The sequence below is a fragment of the Alosa pseudoharengus genome, unplaced genomic scaffold (genome assembly GCF_046254945.1).
Source record: "Alosa pseudoharengus isolate Yale_2024_CS ecotype anadromous, Long Island Sound unplaced genomic scaffold, YU_APseudo_1.1 YU_APseudo_1.1_scf_12, whole genome shotgun sequence".
Classification (NCBI taxonomy): domain Eukaryota; kingdom Metazoa; phylum Chordata; class Actinopteri; order Clupeiformes; family Clupeidae; genus Alosa; species Alosa pseudoharengus.
Genome location: NW_027468587.1, coordinates 4,681,664 through 4,703,318, shown reverse-complemented (window position 1 = coordinate 4,703,318; position 21,655 = coordinate 4,681,664). Strand labels below are relative to the sequence as shown.

Below are 21,655 nucleotides of genomic sequence, written 5' to 3'. Positions count from 1 at the left end.
TTGAACAGGACAGTATTAAGTTGAGTCAATGTAAGAATGCTGAATTAATTGAACATAACAGCATTAATTTGGTTGAACACAGCCATATTAAGTTGGTTCAATGTAAGAATACTAAATAAAAATAAAGGAATTCAATTACTTACCATCTACTTTATTCATTCTTGTTCAGTTAATGTTATTTATTTGAGTCAATTGAAAAGAATATAGTATATTTAGAGTTATTTAATACAGTTTCGTGGAACCACTTGACAAAACATTTTTAATTAAATCCAACAAGATATTTTTGAATCACGAAGTCAGTAGTGTTTTGCCAGCTCTGCCAGTCAGGGGGGAGGGGATACACCGCTCAACAGTATTTTGAAAGTGATTGCAGTACCAGTTTTGGCCACAATCTTACATATGGTTCCTTTAATTCACTAAATTGTGCTAATCTGCCAGCATTGCGCAAAATAATCAATTATACAATTCACTATAAAATGTCAACAAGCGTCAATGTTCTCTCAGATACTTAATTGTTTTGTTTATATCTTGTCATAGTTTAAGTTATGCATGTTCCTACTTTCGCCTTTTGTATGGGGCTTAGGTGAGTATTTACCTTTCTGTTCACTTGTATACCTTGTGCTCATTTTCTTGAAAGCTTTTCGAAACACAGCTCTACCTCTGCCGGATGCACAGTCAGCATTTCAACTGTTTGTACATCTTGTGATAGTCATCAAATTTGAACAAAGACATTATCAGGTTCACAAGTTCACAAGCACAAGTATTTAATTGTGTTATAGTATACCTCCATCTATACCTGACAAAAGGAGAACAGATAGTACAACTACAATTATATTGTAGTCAGGGATGTAGTGGAGGCTAAACACAGTTTATCCACCTTTGTAATTTCAGAAAAAGAGTTTATCCACATCTCAAAAGAGTTTAATCACCAACTGCAACCTTTAACATTAAAAAAATCACACTGTATTATCCACATTCCCAATATGTACATTCATCAACAGTCTAGGAACCATTTAATACCGCTGGTATTGTTATAAACATTGTACAATAACCTCCGCCATCATCAAACATGTTCTGAATGCCTTTTTTAAAAATCCGATACCGCATGGCGCATTCCACCTCACCGAGATCACAGAATTCATAGTTTACCCACCTACATTCCTTATTGTAGTTAATGATATCAGTTTCACCAGTCAACAAAAAGTGCATCAATTAGTCAAAAGGGCATATAAAGTATATTCTGATGTATATCTAGAATTCTGAGAAATGTATGTGTCACATTCAAAGTTATAACAGTAACTAACATCACTGGCTCAAGAGACAGTTCCTACTTGCCTCAAGCAGTCTGTTATTGTTCCAGTACCGAAAAACAAAAGTCCAGCATGTCTGAATGACTACCGCCCAGTAGCCCTGACGTCTACAGTGATGAAGTTTTTTGAGAAGCTTGTGAAAAACATTATCTGCTCATCCCTCCCTGCCTCCTTCGACCCCCTCTAATTTGCTTACAGAGCCAACAGGTCTACAGAGGATGCCATTTCAAACCTCATGCACACCACCTTAACTCACCTGGAGGAGGGGAATGGGAATTATGTGAGGATGCTGTTCATTGACTTTAGTTCAGCATTTAACACGATAGTACCTCTCACTTTGGTCACGAAGATGAAGGCCTTAGGACTGAACACCACCCTGTGTCACTGGATATTTGACTTTCTCACCAACCGTTCACAAGTGGTTAGAGTGGGGGGTCTGACATCTGACACATTAACCATCAGCACTGGTGCTCCCCAAGGCTGTGTTTTGAGTCCACTGCTGTACAACATCTACACACATGACTGCAAAGCCAACAGTAGTCATACCTCCATCATCAAGTTTGCAGATGATACAGTGATCTTGGGCCTGATTAGTAACAACAATGAACAGCTCTACTTGGATCAGGTTGATGAGGTGGCACAGTGGTGTCAATCTAACAGCTTGACACTGAATGTCAATAAAACCAAGGAAATGGTAGTGGATTACAGAAGGCAGCAGCAGAACTACAGTTACACCCCACTAATGATCAGCGGGCAACCTGTAGAGAGAGTCACAAGTTTTAAATACCTTGGTGTCCACATTACTGAAGACTTAACATGAACTGTTAACACTCAATATGTTCTGAAAAAGTCCAGACAACGACTCTGTTTCCTTCGTCAGCTAAGGAAATTCAAAGTTTCTACATCCATAATGAAGGCCTTCTACACTTCAGCGGTTGAGAGTGTTCTAACTGGTAGCATCATCACCTGGTATGGGAACTCCACAGTTAGAGATTGTATACTCTGCAGAGAGTATAGTGCGCTCAGCTGAACATATAAGAACTCAACTCCCTGCTCTACAAGACATCTATTCCAGATGAGTACTCCTAAAAGACCAAAAGATCCTGAAGGACTCTTCTCATCCTAACAATGGATTATTCCTACCGCTGAAATCAAGAAGACGCCTATGTCACGGGTACGCTGGCGACTACGCCGCTCCGTCCGCTATTGTCTTTGTTAGTCTACGTGTCAATGACAATGTCTTAGCCTATATGTGGAGCGCTTTGGGTTGGACTCTGTGCACGTTAAATGCGCTATACAAATAAAACTGACTTGACTTGACTTGACTATGTAGTCACAAAGCCAGAACTGAGAGACTCGGGAGAAGTTTTTATCCCTAGGCCATCCGAACTCTGAACTCACACTATACTGACTTTGCACACATTCACTCCTCAGCACTCTCAAACATTTCCCAACTCTGAACTCACACTATACTGACTTTGCACTCATTCACTCCTCAGCATTCATGACCCCCCCCCCATACACACACACACACACACCTACATGACTTTTAGCACTTTTACATCCCTCTCCCTATGCTACAGACCTTTTATTTATTTTCTTATTTCATCACACATCAAAACACACACACACACACACACTCACACACACACACACACACACACACACACACACATCTGACTTTGTCCAACTTTTGCACATCTCCATATAACTTTTTATTTATTATTTTTGATTTCTCCTCCATCTATCTAGCCATGTCCTTGATTGCCTAGCCTTTCTGCCCGGGCCAGCAAGCTCAGCGTATCAGTCCCACTGAGGCTGCTCTGAAGCTGTGTGCACATGTACAACAAGTCCAAAGTTCCACTTTGCATTACTCCGTTTTTCCACCAGGAGGAGTAAGAGAGCCAGCAGACAAACTCAAGTGGATGCAGGTGTCAAAGCTTTACTTGAGGCATGGCCCGCCTTCCCTGTCTAGCGGTCTGTCTGTGATGCTGCAGAAAAAAGCAATTGGTCCATTTGGATGCTTCTCTGTGTCAAACCTCAACGCAGCAGTTACCGTGACTACATACTGTACATACTAGCCTCACTTTCCCTCCTCCACCCAGTCATGGGTTAGAATGCCAGTCATGGGTTAGAATGTCCTCCAGCACTGGCCTCTCATGGGGGTTCATGCTCATACACAAGCTGATGAGGTCATGGCACTCTACACAGAAAGGTTAGGCAAGATGAGTGGTGTCGTGATTTGTTGCCATTTAATACCAGTCCTTTTTAAACCATAGTAGGGGAACTGTATTGGAATGGATAGGGGCTAACTATTTTGTAGATGTTCTTGCAACTCCTTTACCTTTGGACACACGCGTGGTAAACCTCGGCTGATTAAGAATGATTTCTCTTCTGCCTTCAAATGGCAGGTCACCACAGACCAGTTCAAAGAGCAGCACTCCCACAGACCATGTGGTGGCCGGAGAAGCCTCGTAGCTCCCATTCAAAAAATACTCCGGTGGACAGAAATTCAAGGTACCTGAGAAATATCAAGGTAAATATATGTGGAGAGAACATTTCCTACCGGCAATTGATCTCCCCCTTTTGACATTTCATTTTTTTGTCGGTATTCATTTTGGCAAACTCACCAGCAAAGTTAGAATAGGGGGCTTCTTTGTAGAGATCCCCACAGCCAAAGTCGATCAGTTTTACTGTCCAATCATTAAGGTTGACCAGGATATTTTCTGATTTCACATCGCGGTGGAAAACGCCACAGTTGCGGCAGTGAATCAGGGCTTCGACGACCTGCCGTAAGATCTGCCTGGCCTGTACCTCAGATAGCAGACCGTTAAACATCCCACAGAAATCAAACAGGTCGGAACAGGGACTGGGGCGCTCCAAGACCAGGATGTAGCGGAAGGGCTCCTCAAACCAGTCCAGCAGCTTCAGGACATTACAGCACGATGAAGGCTGAGAGACCACAGCCATCAGGGCAACCTCCAGAGGAAGACGCCTGCCATCGCCACGCTGGATTGAAGCAACAGGAAAACATTTAGAGCACAAGAAAGATGATGGCGACTGCACAAAGATGAAATTAGCACTAGTATCTAGTATTCTCTCTATTTTCTTGTGGTGTTTGGGTATATAATTGAATACTCTGTTTAAATAATTGAATATAGCTAAAGTTGCACTTACCATGATAATGTATTTTTTTGCTTTTGTTTTGGGGATGTACTTTATGGCCACCTACAAAGAGAAAGAGAAATAATGTATTGGGGTGATAATCTAGGGCAGGGGTTTTAACCAGTGGTCCGCGGCCCACTTGTGGTGTGTGTGTGTGTGTGTGTGTGGTCCGTGGCCCACTTGTGGTCCGTGAGGACATTGCTGGTGGTCCCTGACCATGGATTCAGTAATGTATTTGCAATGTGGGAATCAGTACTTTTATTCAGTGGTGGTCCTGGGGTTAAGTAATTAGTCAGAATGGTGGTCCCTGGTTCACAATCAGTTGAACACCCCTGTTCTAGGGTATTGATAGAAAACAGAAAAACAAGAGTCTCACCTGTGTTCCATCCGACTTCCTTGTTCCTGTGTAGACAGAGCCGCACCCCCCTGAACCAAGCAGTTCACTGACTACATATTGAGCACATACAGGTCTTATTTATTTTCTAGAACAGGATATGCTCAGTGACATGTCAGCAGGTGAAGTGCTATTAGTTTTTAACCTTGACTCAGATTAACCCCTTTAGCTGGCTTACTCTGATCTCTTACCTTGGGCCAGTTCAGCACATCTTCTCTTTGCCTCTGATGGGGTCACTGTGGAAACATCATCACCTGCTGACCGAACAGGGGGGCTCCGTGGTGGTTGGACCTCAGCTCCTTCACCAGAACTGAGCTCCCTTTTACGCTTGGGCACAGCAGCGACTGACGTTGCGGATGGTGCAGGCTGCACTGGCGGGTAGTTCTGACCAGGCCTTTTCCTGCTGTTTCTCTCTTGGTCTTCATGGCTGCCCAGACCAGGCTGATAGGTCGAGTCTAAGGTGGCAGCTGCCCATGGGCTAGATTGATTGGAGTCCCTTTGGCTGTTACTGGCATCAGGCTTTGGGCTTTTTACCAGCTTAGGTTTGGCTAAAGCAGACAGAATATTTCATAGGCTATAATAAGATTGTGGTAACATAATTTTGCAAGGCTTTGAATTGGGAAAGAGTAGGTGCAGAGTCTTTAAGGTTGCCAATTTATACTATATGATAAATTAACGTTATACGTAACCACAGTGGAAAGTCAATAGATTCCCAAAATGAAAATAGGTAGGCTGTTAATAATGTATTGTTTAAAATATAATTCATAGATGTGTTAATAAATAATGAACGTCTATTCGTTTTCAATTAATTTATATTTACCTGGACGAGTTTTTCGAGGTTTTCGACGTGGCATGTCAAAATGAGACTAGCTTATGAGACAAATATGAAAACACGTGTGAAGTAGCCTAATTTGCGCAAATTATGAAATGAGGGAAATTGTTACCAAAGATTCTAGAACAGAGCGCTCTGTTCTAGAATCTTTGATTGTTACTTACCGAATGTAAGCGTTCTTATTTGTGCGTGACCTCATAAAGACGACCAAGGGCATGAACATTCCATCACTATACAACGGCCATTTAGAATTCGATTGACCTGCCGCAGCTATCAAAACACATTCTGATCGGTTCAGGTCTAGCCTTTGTCTAGAAGTAGCCTATGACCGCACAGCATAGGCTGAAGCGCAAAAGGGAGGCTCTGAATTAACAGCTGGCTGGGGTGAGCAGTTGAATACAGCAGTTGTCATTAAACGTTGTTTAAGTTCATACACTAAAAAAGAGTGTCCTTTTTGTTGTGTGTTCTAGGCTATATCTCACTTGTAAATAGCTTTAGATGAAAGTGGCACGGGCCTTAACTTCTTCACAATCAAATTGATTGCTTGCTACAGATTATGAGGAGGCCTAGTGTATGGATAGGCCTATAATGTAATGACTATATAGGCCTATAGGATCGGGGAAAGACTATAGGCTACATTGACATTGTAAACCCACCATTGGGAACACAGTTGTCTGTGAAGGCACTGCTGGTGGTCCCTGCATGCATTAAATAATATATTTCACAAAGGGAATCACTATCCTTTATTCGGTGGTGGTCTCGGGTTGCTGCCTGGGGCAGAAAGATTGTTCCTGGGTCACAATCAATTGAAAACCCCTGACCTATAGCGCATCAAGAGTAGGCTAACTCAGCCTAACCAACTTGTAAGATGTCCCCAACACCACCCATCTAAAACTGGGGTGTCTCAATTATATTATCGAACAGTCTCTGGGCTGGATACAACTGATCAATGCACCTCTACTTTAATGCACCTTCTCTAGCTGCAGTGCAAAGCCTACCTCCTAAGCCTGCTCAAGCTTTTTAGAGACATTTTTTCTGTAGGCATCATAAACCAACACTGTAGTTCCTCATGCATAGTGGATATAGCACTCACCCGATGTTTTACGCCCTCTTCTGGCGAAAACATAAATTGTCTGCCCTCCCAATACTCTCCATCTAGAGACTAGGCTAAACCAGACTTGATCAGAATGTGGGCTGCAGCGGTTCTCATGGTCCTACAAACACACCTCAAAACTGCCTTCTGTCAGTTAGCTCATACAGAGGGGCCTCAATGTCATCTGATAGCTCCGCTGTTCAGTGACAGATCCGTGGTCACCATGTCTCGGTGTTTCACCACATTTTTCAACAACGAATAGTGTTCCGTTTGCTCTCCAAGGCTGATTTGTGATGAGCAACATATGAATATTGATTGAACAATGCATGTTTAAAGGAGCGATTTGTAGACATGACAGAAAAGGCACTTATCATCATAGATACCTAAGTATTTGTTTACATTTATTTGAATGGTAGGCATACTTTTCAGTCACTAAAAATCACAGAAAGTCACTAAAAATCTGACCAAAAAATGTCATATCCATCCAGTAGGTGTCGCTCAGTGTACGCTCACTTTCTTGGCAAGTAGAACAGTAGGCTAGAACTTATCTGGCAGTGGAACAGTTAACGGTGGTGGAGCTGTTTCTCCCTTGACATGAGAACTCTTCCAGGACAGAAGAAAAGGACCGATAGGGCGGCAAGACAACCGAGGATGTAGCTTGAATCCGGACTTTTTGGAATACAATAGCAAAGCACATCAGAAAAAGAAGAGGTTGCTGATGTAGTTGAATATGGAGGGGGATCCGAAACTCAAAGGTGTCGGATATGTTTTTGATGTGTGAAATCACTTTTTAAGACGAGATTTATTTTTTTACTGGGAAATCTTAACAATGCGTTGCTCGGACAGAAGCAGGTCCGTAATGATTGTGCTTTGCCTTTTGGGATGCAACGTCTGGAAAGCAGTTTCTAAAACCCTGCAAAAGGATACTGATGCTAAAGGTAAGAGGATGAGTAAACACACTGAAGCATTCATTTTAGTCTTTCTCGCGCTGATACATCGTTTATTGTCTTAAAAAATACTCTCACTAGATCTACTGAACCAGGCACTGGGAAAGCCTGCACAGTTATCTGCTAACCTTACCATTTGAGGTAGCGTTAACTTGCTAGCCAGCTAAGTTAGACTAGCTATTTATTCACAAGAACGGTAACGTTAGGGCTAGTTGTGGAGATGATCATCTATCAATTAACGTTAACCGGCATCACCAATGTTGTACTCTCCTTAGTCAACGTTACGGATTTCAAACTGTCAAAACGCCTTCACAACATTCCCCTGATTTTAAAGCGATTAACGTTACTTACTTTTCTCAAGTAAACATTTTGTATTTTGTATAGTTGGACCGGAATATGTTTTTTTTTTTTTTAAGGTTCTCTGGACGCCTATACCTGGGTAACGTTTCCCAGCAAGCTAGCATTCACTTGTTTATTTTCTGATAACGTTGCAGTAAAGCGTCTTCGCTCAAAAACAACTACAAAAATAACCTGTAGCCAAATTGCAACGAGAAGACTGATTTGGGCTAATTTTATTGCCAGGTTAAAATTAAGTAAATAATCAAGCAAGGTAACGTTATAGGCGGTCGTTATCATGTATTTTAGACGCATTAACAACAACCCCCCCCCCCCCCCCCCCTTTTTGTACTAAGGCTGGTCTTGTTTGGCTCCTAAATTACTAACATCTAAATCAAAGGCTTCTATGATCACAAGGCTCGCAACAACCATTCAGTTTTTTTAACTGAATAGGCCTACCTAAAATGATAGACTAGTTTAAATGGTAGGCCTAAGTGTTATGTAGACTAGCTTCTATACTGTGGTGATTATTGGCTTAGACTCTGCATAGCCCTAAATGTGGACATAATCCTCAGGTGAATATATAGACCAGTTGTTGTTGTAACTGTTATCAAGCACTCCTAGACTGGTGCAACCATGATGCATTGCAGCAAGGAGATGTGGACAGGTTTAACACTTGCTGGGTGTGTTACTTCCCTTCTTGCATTATCCAGATAGTCAGTGTGCGCGGACACACACACACACACACACACACACACACACTTCAGTGTGTTATTTGGATGATCCATCCTATCCCAGTGCCTCTCTTTTTAAACTGGGGTCCTCCTGTGAGTACAGTAGCTTAGGCAGATGGTCCTGTCCCTTTCAGTACAGCCGTGTGTGTGTGTGTGTGTGTATGAATGACTGAGAGGACATGGTTGACACTTCAGCAGATGAGACTCTGCTTAAAAAGGAGCTTAATTCGCTCTCTAGAGGGGGCGTGTGTGTGTGTGTGTGTGTGTGTGTGTGTGTGTGTGTGTGCACTCTGCATGTGTGCATGTATTGTTCAGCTGTGGCTGTGAGGCATCCTGTTAGGTGGGGGTCGGGAGGGAAACCCTCCTGTATTAAATGGGCACTGCTGCTGTCTGTGGGGGTTCCAGGATACCCCATCTGGAATAGTGTGTGTGTGTGTGCGTGCGCGCGCGCGCACGCATGTGCATGCCTGTGTGTGAATGTGTGTAGCTTATGCCATGTACGAATAGGGGGAATACCTGCTGCTTATTGAATAAAATGAATTCCTGACTTGATCATTTATACATTTCTCTGAAAGTGTCTGTGAAACACTGACTTTTATCTTCACTGGAATCTCCTAAACTTTGGGGAGGGTGTGGGCTGTATGTAGCTTTGATGTAGCTTTGAGTCAGTGAGACACATATTATGCCTATACATTACTCAATATTTCTGAACATAACTCGCAGACTATCACCCCAGTACTGTTTCCCAATACCACAGACCTTGTACCCAATGCTGTTTCCCAATAATGCTTCCCAGTGCTTCGTATTCATGTGGTGATTGCTTATGACACCATGTGCTTATTAGTTGGTGTGTTGTCATGGTAACCGGTGCACCCACCCCCACCCCACCCCACCCTGCTTGGGATGGTGCAGGAGCAGATCGGTATCTCCTGGGGAAAGGTGGAGCGGAGGGCAGTGGAAGGGAAGTCTCCAGGGACATACTGAGCGTTCTGCATTAGGCCCTTCTTCTGCAAGTGTTGCTGTCCACTTCTGAGATCATCCTGCGGGTGTTTGTGCAATGCTAGCCCATGTTAATTTGAACACAGATTAGGGTTGCAAAGGGGCGGAAAATTTCCGGTAAATTTCCGGAAACTTTCCATGGGAAGTTAAGCTGGGGAATTTTGGAAATATTCCAAATTGGAAACTTTCATGGAATTAAAGGAAATTATGGGAATTTACGGGAATTAACTGGACATTTTTGGTAATTCCTACTGTTTCATATACAGACATTAACATTTTGTTTCGTAATAAGCAATATGATTTTTTTGTTCATATTTTCGCTTAGCTTAGCATACAAAGATAGCTAACATGCTAGCGGGAATCCCATTCTCTGCCTATGGTTTACTAGCGTGTTCAGTGTTTCCCATACATTGACTAATCTGTGGCCGCCACAGATGAATATTCTATGTTTAATTTAATTTAATTTAAATATAAGATAAAATCCTTGCATTGCCATTAAGCTGCCCTTTTTACGCACGTAGCCTTTCCTTACCCCGCCCCGCTCTCTGCTCCTCCTCTGCATGTGCATTTAACAAAATATTCACGATTGTTGAAGGATTGTTGTTGCCACATAGAAGCATTGCATAGAAGACGTCTTGCTATTAAATCCGCTTAGCATCGTGACCATGCTGCGCAAATTTGTTCAAAACTGCTGCATTGAAGTTAACTCTGCTAAGGTCTTATCACAACATAGTAGGCTACATTGAAGAGACTAAACTTAAAGTTAAGTTATGCAATCAAGCAGTAGGCCTATCTCAAAGCTAACGTTAGAATACTGTTTGGATGTAGAATTTAGCATGCTTAGCCTAGGCCTACTTACAGCTGCTTGTCAATTTCGTTGAAGGGCTCATTTTATTGACTCTGACACTGAATGTTTGCAAAATCCCGATGTAAATGGAAAAGTGTTTTCCAAAATTCAAAAGTGCTTGTCCCAAGGAGAAGTAGGAACCTTTATTTTAACTTTGTAGAAAACGTTATGAATTGCATCCACACATCAGCAGCCTTTTAACGTTAACTGTGTTAATCACGAACATCTTAAAGTGACAGGCACTCAATTAGACCTAAGTTTATACACTACCAAGACGATCTTAATACCCCCCCCCCGTTGTCCAAGTCAGCTACCGCCACAAATTGAATCCAATTCTGTGGGAAACACTGGTGTTAAGCTAGCAACACTGAAACCACTGAACTGCCCAAGATGCACCACGCCACTCAACAACAAAATCCAATTGGTTGGAACATTGACTGACAATCAGTTTGTTCAGTTAGAATCCCAGAAAATGTTAAAACAAATAAAAATATAATGACACAACATACTACCCCAACCAAACCTTATAGATTATGTAAATTATATAAATTGTCAAGCTTAATCAGACAGATTAATCTTCCCATTACAGTTTTGCAAAATGACGTACACCCATTTGAATGAGGACAAAAGTGACGACAAGCCCATAACTGGGCAACTCTGTTTGCAAACTTCCCCCAGTTTCACACCAGTTATTCCCACATGAGATGACATTTTCACTGGGAATTTATTTTTCCCATGCACATGAACGCATCATAGGTTTCCTTTATGTCTAGTAGCCTATGCTGATTGCTGTTTGCATGGGATTGTATGTGCAGGGTAGAAATTTGACTGAAATTGCATTAAATCAGGTTGTTTTAACTAATATTATGCTGCAAGATGGGGTTTTGTCTACTACATTTAAGTTTCTGGTTATAGACTAACTTGCCATATTAAAAATTCCCAGTTTATTCCCATTAATTCCTGTTTATTCCCGTTAATTTCCATATATTCCCGTTAATTCCCATGGAAAGTTTCCAACTTTGAAAATTCCCGGAATTTTGCAACCCTAACACAGATTAGTTGTGGAAAGGAGATTTAGGCCTAGTCCACACGTACCAAACCGATCTTTTTTTCCTCCGTCTTCCCTGGAACCGTATCAAGAATATTTGCGTCCAAACGGATCCATCTCAACACGTTATTTCATATCCCAGGCCTATAGGTGGCACTGTTTGTTACAGAAATTGACCAAAGCTTGTGCGCTGTGTAGGCCATACAAACAGACAGAGTAGGCTACAAGTAAAATGGCTAGTGCAAGGAAACCAGAATTGTTTGTGTGGACTTATAGTGAACTGTCAACTGTAGTCAACTGTAAAACTAATAAACTTAATTTTTACGGTTTGTGAATGATGCAGTCCCGTCCTTTATTTGGCTAACGCAGGTACACATAATCTCCTTTACTTTGGTTGTAGGATAGTCTGCGATTCACATTAAGGCTAGGCGTAGCCTACCCAAGTTCTAGGCTATTCCGTCGCCACATTTATAATATTGCTATAATACCTTCGTTAGTAACAGTCGATACTTTTGCCTGCAAAAAATCGTGCATTCTCATTTAGTGCACATCTACCATAGGCTTAACATGAGTTCTAAGCGTCTTTGTATACTCATATCTTTGGGGGCAGCCGTGGTCTACTGGTTGGCACTTCGGATTTGTGACCGGAGGGTTGCCGGTTCGAACCCCGACCAGTAGGCACGGCTGAAGTGCCCTTGAGCAAGGCACCTAACCCCTCACTGCTCCCCGAGCGCCGCTGTTGTTGCAGGCAGCTCACTGCGCCGGGATTAGTGTGTGTTTCACTAATTCACAGATTGGGATAAATGCAGAGACCAAATTTCCCTCACGGGATCAAAAGAGTATATACTTACTTATACTTATACTTATACTGACTTCCATGGACTATGAATGCATTTATTTATGTTGTAAGACAGTGGTCCCCAAACTTTTTCTTCTGAGGGCCAGCTCACTATGCCTGGCACTAAGAGAGGGCCAGAGACTCGGAGTATATCAGTAACCATAAATAGCTTAGTGCTGTGAACAACAACAATCTACCTTAGTTGAATATTCCATTACATTTAATCATAGGCTACTGCAATTGAATACCATTGTTAGCTGTGTTTATATTGCCATCATGCCATGTAAAATGTAGCTCAAATGAAATGAAATGAATACTAATAAAAAGACTTTAGCATTCCAAAAAGTATTAGCAGAGAGTCCCAAAAGTATATCTTATTTAAAATGAACTCTGAACTCTGTGTCTTTGCATACACAGCTCAAGTTGTGAACAAGCAATATCCTACAAATAATTTAAAGTTCTCAAACTATGAGAGTTTTATGAAGTGCTGGCAAAAACATCTGGAATGACCACCATTCTAACTTTCACTCACCTGAGCTTTGTGAATTGTGAATTTGGATGAACATTTGACCGAGTGAATAAAAAATAGAAATAGTTATCCCAGGAAGACCCAGAAATATGACTTGAATAGAAGTTAGTTAGTTATTAACAATGAATTGATAAACTTTTAGAATACTTTGAGCACTGATGCAGTCAGCATAGGCCTCTTACATTGTTTGCAGGTAGGCCTGTACATTTCATTCCGTTTTCAATAGTAAACGCGAAACAGCGCCAAGACAACCACCAGTGGACAAAAAGAGTATTACACGTGTACTGTTAAGACCCGCCATAGAGAATGAATGGGGGAAATTACGGATGTTATAGTTTGACGATGTCGTACTCCCCTGCGGGCCAGATGCTATATACCACGGACATGTTTTGGGGGGCCACCCAAAATGAAGTGGCGGGCCGTAGTTTGGGGACCACTGTTGTAAGACATCTAAAATAAATGAATGACACCGGCACTACGCACAAATTAATTTAAACTTACACCGCACTTCCCTAATAACTTCTGACTAGTTCTCTCGCGTCACTGACAGTAGCTAGAATGCATAAAAAAAACACCGGGAAAAACAGTGTTCAGTCCACCAAGTCATAAGCTATTGGCGCTGCGCAGCACCAGTGATATTTATCCTACTGAGTGTAATTGTAGGTAATGCTGTATGAAAACTAGTATTGTTAGGCAATACTAGTTTTCATTAGTGTCAAGTCCAAACAAACTCACAAGGGCTACGGTTTCAGATTTTTCCACCCTGGGACCAGGTTTAAAAAAAGTGCGGTTTCGGGCAGTGCGTTTACAGGATTCGTTTGGACGATCAGCCAAGACGAAGCAAAACTGGTGCGTTTAACCCAAAAAGCGTCTCCGTGTGGACAGGGCCTTAGTGTGGCCTTGAGTGTGGCCTCTCTATAGGATCTTAAGAGCTTTGACCAGCCTCATGACCATGTGCAGCTAGTGTGGCCTTGAGTGTGGCCTCTCTATAGGATCTTAAAAGCTTTGACCAGCCTCATGACCATGTGCAGCTAGTGTGGCCTTGAGTGTGGCCTCTCTATAGGATCTTAAGAGCTTTGACCAGCCTCATGACCATGTGCAGCTAGTGTGGCCTTGAGTGTTGCCTCTCTATAGGATCTTAAGAGCTTTGACCAGCCTCATTACCATGTGCAGCTAGTGTGGCCTTGAGTGTTGCCTCTCTATAGGATCTTAAGAGCTTTGACCAGCCTCATGACCATGTGCAGCTATTGTGGCCTTGAGTGTTGCCTCTCTATAGGATCTTAAGAGCTTTGACTAGCCTCATGACCATGTGCAGCTAGTGTGGCCTTGAGTGTTGCCTCTCTATAGGATCTTAAGAGCCTTGACCAGCCTCATGACCATGTGCAGCTAGTGTGGCCTTGAGTGTGGCCTCTCTATAGGATCTTAAGAGCTTTGACCAGCCTCATGACCATGTGCAGCTAGTGTGGCCTTGAGTGTTGCCTCTCTATAGGATCTTAAGAGCTTTGACTAGCCTCATGACCATGTGCAGCTAGTGTGGCCTTGAGTGTTGCCTCTCTATAGGATCTTAAGAGCTTTGACTAGCCTCATGACCATGTGCAGCTAGTGTGGCCTTGAGTGTTGCCTCTCTATAGGATCTTAAGAGCCTTGACCAGCCTCATGACCATGTGCAGCTATTGTGGCCTTGAGTGTTGCCTCTCTATAGGATCTTAAGAGCTTTGACTAGCCTCATGACCATGTGCAGCTAGTGTGGCCTTGAGTGTTGCCTCTCTATAGGATCTTAAGAGCTTTGACTAGCCTCATGACCATGTGCAGCTAGTGTGGCCTTGAGTGTTGCCTCTCTATAGGATCTTAAGAGCTTTGACCAGCCTCATGACCATGTGCAGCTAGTGTGGCCTTGAGTGTTGCCTCTCTATAGGATCTTAAGAGCTTTGACTAGCCTCATGACCATGTGCAGCTAGTGTGGCCTTGAGTGTTGCCTCTCTATAGGATCTTAAGAGCTTTGACCAGCCTCATGACCATGTGCAGCTAGGAAGCACAGAAGACTAGGGATAGAGAGAGTTTTTTCTTTCTTGTTTTTTCTCTCGCTCTCTCACACACTCACTCTCTCTCTCTCTCTTTCGCTTTCTCTCTCTCTCTGTCATAGTCTCACACTCACAGTATGCTCACTACTTGCACAGACTTTGTTTTTCTCTCCATCCTACACACACACACACACACACACACACACACACACACAGTACACACACACACACACACACACACAGTACACACACACACACACACACACACACACACACACACAACCACACACACACACACACACACACACACACACACACACACAGGCTGTTTTAATGGACTCTTCAGGGGTTTTCCTGCCATATTCACAACCTGGTCTGAAACAATAGGCTCCAGGAAACAAGCCACTTCACAGTAGAGCAGAAGACTAGACTAGCTCCGACCGAGAGTGGAGAAAGTAAAACACACATGTGCACACACACACACACACACACACACACACACACACACATACACATACACTCACAAAGGTATGCACACCCAAATCAGTAACAGCTTCCCACCTACGTAGTGCTGTTAGTCAAGGATAATGTCTTTCCATAGCCCTAAATGGGGCAGTAATATAACAAGATTGTTATCATTTTGTTGGAAATATCCTGGCTCCGAGGACGAGTGCTTTTTGGCAGGAGATCAACTGATGTTTGCCGTTGGAGAGATTTGTTTGGGGTTACTGGTAGCCATAGAGGACAGGTGGCCCATTGTATCTGTGTGTGTGTGTGTGTGCGTGTACACATTAACCAGAGGAAACCTGTCAAACATGTCCGCCATCTCTCATGTTGTGTTTTTTTACTCAACCAGTGCTTTAGCCACTACACACACACTCATACACACACACACACACACCCATTGGCTGGGGTATAAATTGTGGTCAGAGGAGCTTTGGGTTGGGTACACCATTTGCATACATTGAAGCGTGTGTTGTGTGTGTGTGTGTTGTGTGTGTGTGTGTGTGTCTGTGTGCGTGCGCTCGTGTGCATGTGAATGGGGGAGAGAGGGAGACACTGTGTGATAAGTCATAATCCTAATGTCATAACAGACATGGAGAATGTTAGTGAAAGAGCACACTGCAGTGTGTGTGTGTGTGTGTGTGTGTGTCGTGTGTGTGTGTGTTTGTGTGTGATACGTCATAACAGACATGGAGAATGTTAGTGAAAGAGCACACTGCTGTGTGTGTGTGTGTGTGTGTGTGTGTGTGTCGTGTGTGTGTGTGTGTGTGTGTGTGTGATACGTCATAACAGACATGGAGAATGTTAGTGAAAAAGCACACTGCAGTGTGTGAATGAGAGCAAAGTTATGCCATTCAGCTGCACTCACTTTACACAACCTGTCATGCTGGACACACACACACACACACACACACACACACACACACACACACACACACAGGGTGTGAAGTATGGACTGGACAAAGAGTGTGGGAGTGGAATAGAAATAGTGAGTGAGACAGGCTGAGAGTGAGACAGGCTGAGAGTGTGAGACAGGCTGAGAGTGTGAGACAGGCTGAGAGTGTGAGACAGGCTGAGTGTGTGAGACAGGCTGAGAGTGTGAGACAGGGACCTAAGTGAGAAACAGGAGGATGACCAAGACAGCGGTGGAGATGGACACATGGAGACAAACGGAGAGTGTGCATACGTGTGTATAGAAGAAGCAGACCGTGTGTGTGTGTGTGTGTGTGTGTGTGTGTTTATGGAAGAAGCAGGGGTACAAAGACAGACAGACCGACAGACTGTGTGTGTGTGTGTGTTTGTGTTTATGGAAGAAGCAGGGGTACAAAGACAGACAGACCGACAGACTGTGTGTGTGTGTGTGTTTATGGAAGAAGCAGGGGTACAAAGACAGACAGACCGACAGACTGTGTGTGTGTGTGTGTTTATGGAAGAAGCAGGGGTACAAAGACAGACAGACCGACAGACTGTGTGTGTGTGTGTGTTTATGGAAGAAGCAGGGGTACAAAGACAGACAGACCGACAGACTGTGTGTGTGTGTGTGTTTATGGAAGAAGCAGGGGTACAAAGACAGACAGACCGACAGACTGTGTGTGTGTGTGTGTTTATGGAAGAAGCAGGGGTACAAAGACAGACAGACCGACAGACTGTGTGTGTGTGTGTGTTTATGGAAGAAGCAGAGGTACAAAGACAGACAGTGTGTGTGTGTGTGTGTGTGTGTGTGGTAAAAAGGGAGTTGTGTCCTCCTGGGGGGAGGGTATGAGGCTGCTTTGTCACATCTGGTTCAGCCATTTGTGAGAAGCAGGAAAACACACTGTTCTTAAGTGCAGTATGAAACACACACACACACTTGAACAAAAACTCCTCGAAGGACGCAGACTGAATTAAGACGGTGCTTTTTCGCTCACTGCTTCTCACACACACACACACACACACACACACTGCTTGGTGCTCTATTGAATGTGCTCTGTCAGGACTGCAGACCAGCAGAAAAGCAGAGGATTGGCAGAGAATGCTTACTCACCCACTCCTGTGTGTGTGTGTGTGTGTGTGTGTGTGTGTGTGTGTGTGTGTGTGTGTGTGTGTGTGTGTGTGTGTGTGTGTGTGTGTGTGTGTGTGTGTGCGCATGCTCAAATGAGGGGGCAGTTGAACCTGTCATATTCTGATATGATGTCTCACATGGCCTCACACACACACAAAGTACAAAACGCTGTTCTTTGTGCTACATTGATTTCAAATGTTATTTAAGATATTTATACCCCACCCCCACCCCCCCCCCCCCCCCACCCCCCTTTGACCTTCTGTGACCTCTCTGGCCTCCCTCTCTCTTCCTCATGCAGACAATGAGGCTTTCTCCTTCAGCCCATCCTCAGGGCTTTGGGGTTAATCAATATCCTGTTACTTCCCCCAGACTTGCCTTGGCCAGTGGAGCCTACACACACACACACACACACACACAGCCATACAGTATGGATTTGTGAGCTGATGCTTGAGAGTAAGAGGCTGTATCTGCAGGGGTTAATCAGGGTGAACGCTCAGTTAGTGAGTTGCTGTTGAAATGTAGTGTCTCCGTTCTAGTTAATGATGAGCTAACATCAGCATCACATCAGTCCCCCCCCCACCACACACACACACTCACACACACACAGCTTATTCCCTTCCTACTGAGTGCTGGGCATCCTCTTCTCATGTTGACCTGGTCATTGAGGTGGCTGGCAGGGCCTGACGCTTGTGAAGGGATGAACATGTCTGACGCTTGTGAAGGTATGAACATGTCTGACGCTTGTGAAGGTATGAACATGTCTGACGCTTGTGAAGGGATGAACATGTCTGACGCTTGTGAAGGTATGAACATGTCTGACGCTTGTGAAGGTATGAACATGTATGAACATGTCTGACGCTTGTGAAGGTATGAACATGTCTGACGCTTGTGAAGGTATGAACATGTCTGACGCTTGTGAAGGTATGAACATGTATGAACATGTCTGACGCTTGTGAAGGGATGAACATGTATGAACATGTCTGACGCTTGTGAAGGTATGAACATGTCTGACGCTTGTGAAGGTATGAACATGTCTGCCTGTCATTGCTGCCTCCCGAGCCGCTAGTCAGCTAAACTCCCCTGTTCTGTTTCTCTCTCTTTTCTGCACACCCTCTCAGTGCTGAGACTGCCTTTTCCTGCTTACTCACACTCACTCACTCACTCACTCACTCACACTCACTCACTCACACTCTCTCTCTCTCTCCCACACTCTCTCTCTCACACACTCACACTCTCTCTCACACTCACACACTCTCTCTCTCTCTCTCTCTCTGGAGTGCAATGCAGTGCTCTTCATGTTCCCTGTGTGGGTGCAGATGTCAAATCACCAGTATCCTCATCAGGCCTATCAGACAGCAATCTGATACACACACACACACGCACATGCAAACACAAAGACATGCACACACATGCACACAAACTTCAGGCACACACAGGGAGAGTCATTTTATATTGCTAGATACTAAGCTGTCCAATAGATTTATAAACATCCACACATGCACGCACTCTCTCACTCACTCTGGCACAAATACACAGGGAGATTTAACTTCTATAACGCTGGAGGCTAATCTCTCTATTTCAAATAGATTGATCTTTCTCTCGCGCTCTCTCACACACACACACACACACACACACACACACACACACACACACACACACACACACACACACACACACACACACACACACACACACACACACACACACACACACACACACACACACACACACAGCTTCGACTCCTGCTCTGTGTGAGTCAGCTGGGCACAGTGAGGCTGGTTGGATGAAGACTTGACACTTGACATGCTCGTTCTCTTCTGCCTGGAAACAGATGTGGTGTCTACTGTCTAATGCTTTTTTTAAAAGCTGTCATCATCTGCTAGACTAATACCAAGATTAAATTCAGTCAATTACCAAGAGGTGTATGCAGGCTACCAGTTAGCCTACTACCAGATAAAACCCTTCCATTCACTGCACCGTAAACCACTTTTGACAGGCATGATATCAAGGGCCATTAATCAAGAGTGGACAGGACACTCGTCCAGGCCCTCGTCATATGGCCTAAGTCATATGTTTCTCGCTACCCTAGCTAGCCTATGACTGCATTCGCATTGCTCACTTTTCTGACAGGTTATTGGTGATGTATTCGGGAACTGTCACGTCAACGCCTCATGTGACATGTGACCGTGCGATCCCCTCCCATCCTCATCCCTATGCTCCACACACACTGCATGTACTTAGTGCACACACTGCATGTACTTAGTGCACACACTGCACGGCGGGGAATATGGCAGAAATCCAACCCAGTCGGGACCTGGAACTACGTTGTCTTCTAACTGGGCGTTATGAGCGTGCTCAAACCGCACGGCAAGCGAGCGGAGAGGATGTCCGCCCGATTCTAAAGTGTGTCGGGGCCGACTGAATCAGGCCTGAAATTGGACCGAAGTGTGTCGGGGCCGACTGAATCAGGCCTGAAATTGGACCAAAGTGTGTCGGGGCAGACTGAATCAGGCCTGAAATTGGACCAGAGTGTGTCGGGGCCGACTGAATCAGGCCTGAAATTGGACCAGAACGGTGCAGTGTCTATCCAGCTTTAGATGAGTATCGACTGATTTGGTGCAAAAGAACTAATTAGTTATGCTAAGTAATAGGCTTGATTGGTTAGGGCCAGTGGGGGGTTGGAACAGGGGGGGGGGGGTCTCAGTGATTTTGAGATGATCTGATTGGTTGATTGGGTGCTAACATGGGGTTGGTAGGGGGTCGGTCTGCAGGGCTGTGTGTGTGTTGGTTCTGATATGATCCGGTTAGTTGATCGGGCAGTGGGATGGGGTCTGCACGGTTGGGCCAGTGGGGGTCTGTGTTGGTTGTACCCGGTGGCTGTATGGTGGGATTGCTGCCCAGTGAGATGATGGAGCTGCCAGCTGTGTTATTGATTAGAGAGAGAGAGAGAGAGAGAGAGAAAAAGAAGAGAGGAAACATTCAGGGTGGATAAGCAGAAGCTCGCACGCAACATGTCCACATTGTCCGCCGGCACTGACCTGCTTTTTAGTGTGTGTGTGTGTGTCTGTGCATGTGCATGTGCATGTCTTTATGTATGTCCACTTGTCTGTGTATGAATCGAGGTTACCCAGCTGTCCAATGATGGCTGTTATACCTCAACCAGATGATCTGAAACAGCAATGAAATTGGGACACCAACCAAATGTGAACTATGTCATGACTTCTTAAATTCTGAGATGTCTCAATCAACATATTACTCAACATTTGACTTCACATACTATAAAACTGCACCAGGGTGTATGCTGCCATTTTGTCTGTAGAGGCTCAGAGGGCATCAAACATTATCTTGTTTGGTTGGTTGGTTTGTTGTTTAATTGGTCAAAAGTACTTTCAGTAAAAAACAACAACAACAAAAGGACTAAACAAAACGATTGGTTGTGATTGCTCACTTGTTTCCCATACATTGACTTATTTGTGGCGGCCCACCACAATATCAACATTGACCACCACACAATGATTTTCCATGTTGTACTATTTAAATAGGATGGAATTCTTTCATTGTAGAGCTATGTGCACCTTCACACAGCCTCTCCTTGTCTCTCTGTCTCTCAATGAACCTGCAGTTAAAAAAAACATTAACAATCCTGCAAGGCATAGAAGACGCCTGGCTTAATTGTGCTTAAATCTGGTTAGAGTCATAACCAAACCTGCCACCTCAAATATAATGAAATTCTGTGGGAAACACTGCATTGTATAACGTTGTAGCAGGATCACGTAACCATGTTCTGTCCTGGAACACAAGCATGTCTCTGGAGACATTCTGCCCAGAGGCCCAGCAGGAGGTGTGGTGTGGAGTGGTGTGTTGTGTTGAGGTGTGTGTGTTTTCTGAGGGCTAATAAGTTAATAATATACAGCTCTTCACAATGCTAGTAGAACGCTCCATTGACAATGTCTAGAATTATGGTCAGAAAAATGTATCGAGAAGTTTGAAAATTTGAGTATGGAAAAAGTATGGAAT

General features: G+C 43.9%; 2 protein-coding genes across 2 annotated transcripts in view; one reads left to right on the top strand and one right to left on the bottom strand.

Annotated features, from left to right (window-relative positions):
• Positions 1-3,415: 3,415 nt before the first annotated feature.
• Positions 3,416-5,294, bottom strand: LOC143118574 (serine/threonine-protein kinase pim-1-like). The gene is made up of 6 exons (XM_076279605.1): positions 5,132-5,294; positions 4,852-4,922; positions 4,488-4,538; positions 3,941-4,319; positions 3,655-3,831; positions 3,416-3,513 (listed from the first exon to the last, which is right to left on the bottom strand). Exons 1-6 carry the CDS (start codon positions 5,292-5,294, stop codon positions 3,416-3,418), a joined length of 939 nt encoding a protein of 312 aa, XP_076135720.1.
• Positions 5,295-7,421: 2,127 nt separating this feature from the next.
• Positions 7,422-21,655, top strand: part of fam171a1 (family with sequence similarity 171 member A1) — a 49,759-nt gene continuing 35,525 nt past the window's right edge. Inside the window, exon 1 of the mRNA XM_076279836.1 lies at positions 7,422-7,732. Within this exon, the coding sequence (XP_076135951.1) occupies positions 7,624-7,732 (109 nt within the window). The 5' untranslated portion in view covers positions 7,422-7,623. The remainder of the gene's footprint in view (positions 7,733-21,655) is intronic.

What these genes read in the sequence shown, in the direction of transcription:
- LOC143118574 (XM_076279605.1), bottom strand. Translation starts at nt 5,294, where the DNA reads ATGAAGACCAAGAGAGAAACAGCAGGAAAAGGCCTGGTCAGAACTACC. An exon ending in CCACGGAGCCCCCCTGTTCG is followed by an intron (nt 4,923 to 5,131) that starts GTCAGCAGGTGA and finishes CTCAATATGTAG; the next exon opens with TCAGTGAACTGCTTGGTTCA. An exon ending in TACCACGCGTGTGTCCAAAG is followed by an intron (nt 3,514 to 3,654) that starts GTAAAGGAGTTG and finishes CTTTCTGTGTAG; the next exon opens with AGTGCCATGACCTCATCAGC.